This window comes from Leiobunum rupestre, chromosome 5, assembly GCF_980474605.1.
Source record: "Leiobunum rupestre chromosome 5, qqLeiRupe1.1.hap1, whole genome shotgun sequence".
Taxonomy (NCBI): Eukaryota; Metazoa; Arthropoda; class Arachnida; order Opiliones; family Sclerosomatidae; genus Leiobunum; species Leiobunum rupestre.
The window spans coordinates 18131085-18135078 of NC_143388.1; the positions used below are offsets into that span (position 1 = coordinate 18131085).

Genomic DNA, 3994 nt, shown 5'->3' on the forward strand with positions numbered 1-3994 from the left:
TTGTAAACGCGGTTTAGACGAACATTTTTACAGGTGCACATGGGTTAAATGTTTTGTTTTACTTGGCAAACCTCAATTCAATCGTTATCTGTTAGTGTAAGCATACTTTAATTTAAATCCCCTAGACAACTTAAGTTATCTCGCGACGTGGGAGCCCTGGCTATTGTCTTAATATTTTTAATTCGGATTAGCCAAACTCTTAGTCTCTCCTCATGCTAATGGAAACGTTCCTGTCAGACATATTTTCGCTACAAACAAAAACTAATTCCTCTTATCAAAACCTTTATTGATAATTAATTTGATAACAAACAAAACTTTATGTTAAGAACATTTGAAATTAAAAAAATAGTTTTTGATTTAAATGTTTTGCTCGTGTCTTTCACAAGATGCCTAGAGATATACTGGGGCCCCAATCTCTCGGTCGTCTGTATATCCTTCCACATGACGGACATATTCAGCCTCGCTCTTCAATTCGGCGATGGCCATTTCGTCATCTTCATCGACGTCCGTGTACAAGAAACAGCGTTTGTTGCATTCGTAACAAGCCCTGCCCGATTCTCTCACATGGCGGCAGTAATGTTTCTTCTTATTGACATTAGGTGTGCGGCAGACGTAGCACATGGATGCCCCGCATCGACACTGAATGTGGTTGCAGCCCTTGTCCTTGGTGAACCTTGTCTTGCAACGACCGCAAGTACGGATTTTAGCCTCGGCCATTTTCTCCTCGTACCGCGTCCTGATTTGAGTTTCGCCCTCGACTTCGACCAGGCTGCAAGTCTGACCTTGGTGGTCTTTGTACAACCCTTGGCATTTTTGGCAGTATGTCACTTCGCACTTTGGACACGAAAAGAACAATTCCTCGGGGTCCATAACTACGCCGTAAGGACAACTCTTACAACGGACGAAGTTGTCCAAAGCCGCGCTGTTGACGCCTTCTTCCATGACGCGTTCTTGGTACTTGTTGTAGAGATCTACGGGTATGGCTCGATTTACTTCGCTGTAAGGAAATATTTCGCCGCAGTCGGCCGTCATACACTTAAGCTCCAGATTACCTTGTCCGAACACCGATTCCCTGACGTAGCGTTCAAGGCACTGACGACAAAATAGGTGGCCAGACTGGCATTGAACCATATTGTCAAAGATAATATCTTCAAAGCAGCACAAGCAAGTGCACTTCATATTTTCTGGCCCAATTAATGAGCGAAACCATTCACTGTCGTCCGTTGTATTGGACGTGGCGTAACAGTCTCTATTCTCCACCTCGCGATTTGTTGAAATCAAATTTCGAATTTCAGTTGGTGCACTGACTGCTAATTCTATGGCTAAACGCTTTGCCAAGTTCAACAAGTCCGTGTCTTCAGAAGAGCTATCGCTACTGTGAAAGTCAATAAAATTTTGACCTTCAGTAGGTTTAATGTCTTCACTAAAGGTACGGTCTTCATCAGATTTAGTGTCTTGACCAAAAGCAATGTCTTCGTGAGATTTAATGCTTTCACTCAAATTACAGTGTTCATAAAGTGTAGTGTCATCATCACTAAAATAACGGTATCCATAAGGTTTAGTGTCTTCACTGAAATAACGGTCTTCATTAGGTTTAGTGTCTTTACTAAAATAACGGTCTTCATAAGGTGTATGGTCTTCACTAAAATAAAAGTCTTCATTAGGTTTAGTGTCTTCATTAAAATAAAGGTCTTCATTAGGTTTATGGTCTTCACTAAAAGTACGAACTTCATTAGATTCTTGAACTTCTTTAAGAAGTTCCGGATTGTCTAGAAGGTATCTTATCACTTTATCAGTAGCATCTTCAACGTTATCAGGACTTCTCACAGCGTAAAGCGTTGTTACAGATCCCATTATGACGTGGATTTTGTGGATTGCAACAAAAGGGAAGAGATCTAAGACTCTACTGATGATTTCGTCTTCCTTAGAGAATATTTCCTCCATTCTGCCGTCGTCAAATTCCATTTCAGAGGCGGCTTGAGCAACACCATCCTCGTCGGCGTGACTCATTTTCAATAAGGGACGTCAAAAGACTTATCTAGGTTAAAAACATAGCTTCAGTTTTAATAAAGAGTTTTTAAATCACTGTCCTGATCGGGTTAAATTAAATTTATCGATTAGCTACGCAATAACACAGGTCATTTCAAGAAAGGAAATTTAAACGGCCTAACTCTCATCAGCCATATAACTACGTACTACTGATTAGAGCTAAATATACCGAGAATCTTTTTGTTAACATCCGAACTGACAAATGCAAAGAACAGTAATTTTTTCACTGCCACACCTTTGTCAAAACACGTCATTGGTCCGCCTGTTGGAAACTCCTATTATATGGTGAGATTATACTAGGTGTAACTATAGTTCTACTATAATCGCGGTCCTGATAGAAAACGGTTATATTCCCTTTAATTAACTTTGCATTCACGAAATAATTCATCGAAGTGTGGCAACAAAAACTATAATTACTATTGACCTGCTGAATAATTTCCCGGCGTGTTCGCTTGTTTGGGAGAAGTTAAATTGAAGATAGCATATCTCTTGCCTATATCTCTTTTATCGGCATTTTATGCGGGCTATTATCTAAAAATTTGATTATGATTATTTCGGTAAGAGTAATCTCTAACGCATAAAGCTTCGTAGGTTAGAGACGCAATTAGAAAAGTAAATGTACAACAACAAAACGCACTATGTAGCAGTTTAAATACGTCTACCTCAGACTTGTACCTTTAAAATAGCTGTAGTTTAAACAAGGTTTAACACGGCAATTAAACTTTGCCAAATAAGGGCCCTTTTGATTTCCGTTAATTGCGATAATATTACCTGAGTAAAATTACAGATATACAAGCAGTTTAATTATAAGTATTCAAAAATTTAAACAACGAAAACTATATTTTAAACGTTCGATTTTAAAGGTTTTCTTTTAAGGTGTCATAAGGTTATTTTCTATTTGTAATAATAGAAAAATGTTTCTTATTTCCGCTTATTCATAACACTATAAGAGTTGAAACAAAAAGCCGTATAGTTGCGTTTTGAAACTTTAGTTCTTTCTAGCTCTTAATGTTCCCAATCGCGTAGCCCATTTCACACCCAAATTACGTATATAGGATTTTCATAAGCCTTGGCAACAACGTAGGGCTTACAGCGATAATAAATAGATATTAAAATATCGATACTCAATTAAACAACTTACTTCGACTGATAACGAATATATTTCAGTTTCAAACGTCCAATACGACACAAATACGATGCTCGAAAGATCAAATATTGTTGTTTTTTTAACTCTAGCAAGACACGTGGCCTGATTCCTCTTTAAAATGTTTTGTGGAAAGTGAGTGAGGTAGGATACGCGACCAAAGAAAACATTTCTATCGACTTAGATAAGCAAGGAATATTTTAAGTAGGATTAAGACCTTAAAAAATAGCGGAAATATTTTCTAGTCCACTAAACACTTTGCTAACTATTTAAAATAACCAACATTAATTTATAAATAAATACAATAATTTAAAAACAATTGTATTTGTTCTATATTTAAAATATTATTAACTACTGCTTACTTTAATATAACAACTTTTAATGGTTATAATAACTAATACAACATCTACATTCAAAATACATAATTATCGAGATGAGTTCTTTATACCACGGTTACTAATCGACTAACCGCCTAGGGCCTGGTGTGCGCGTTGTTTTTCCTTTCTCGGTCACCGTATTTAGCGCCACATATACACAATATGATAACTACATGTTTGTTGTGTTCCTTAGACACAAAATTACCCCCTTTATTTTTTTAGCTTGTAATAAGCAGCCGGATTCTGTTTCCTGTTAACCGCGGTTAAGAGTTCTCATAGGCTGAAGTGACCGTGACGTATGTCTATTGTAATTGGCTCACAACAGTATTTCAATAATCTTTAACATGATAAATGTTTGAAATTAACGTGATTCGATGCACGGTCTCTGAGAGGATATCATTAATAAAGTGGGTTCTGTTATTTT

The 3994-nt window shown here is 37.1% G+C and overlaps 1 protein-coding gene across 1 annotated transcript; it reads right to left on the bottom strand.

Annotated features, from left to right (window-relative positions):
• Positions 1–274: 274 nt before the first annotated feature.
• On the bottom strand, positions 275–3455 carry LOC149943694 (uncharacterized). The gene is made up of 2 exons (XM_090174821.1): positions 3191–3455; positions 275–2038 (listed from the first exon to the last, which is right to left on the bottom strand). Exon 2 carries the CDS (start codon positions 2008–2010, stop codon positions 391–393), a length of 1620 nt encoding a protein of 539 aa, XP_090030947.1. The 5' UTR covers positions 2011–2038; positions 3191–3455; the 3' UTR covers positions 275–390.
• Between the last annotated feature and the right edge of the window lie 539 nt (positions 3456–3994).

Excerpts from the sequence above, each read along its gene's own strand:
- LOC149943694 (XM_090174821.1), bottom strand. The coding sequence starts at position 2,010 with ATGAGTCACGCCGACGAGGATGGTGTTGCTCAAGCCGCCTCTGAAATG.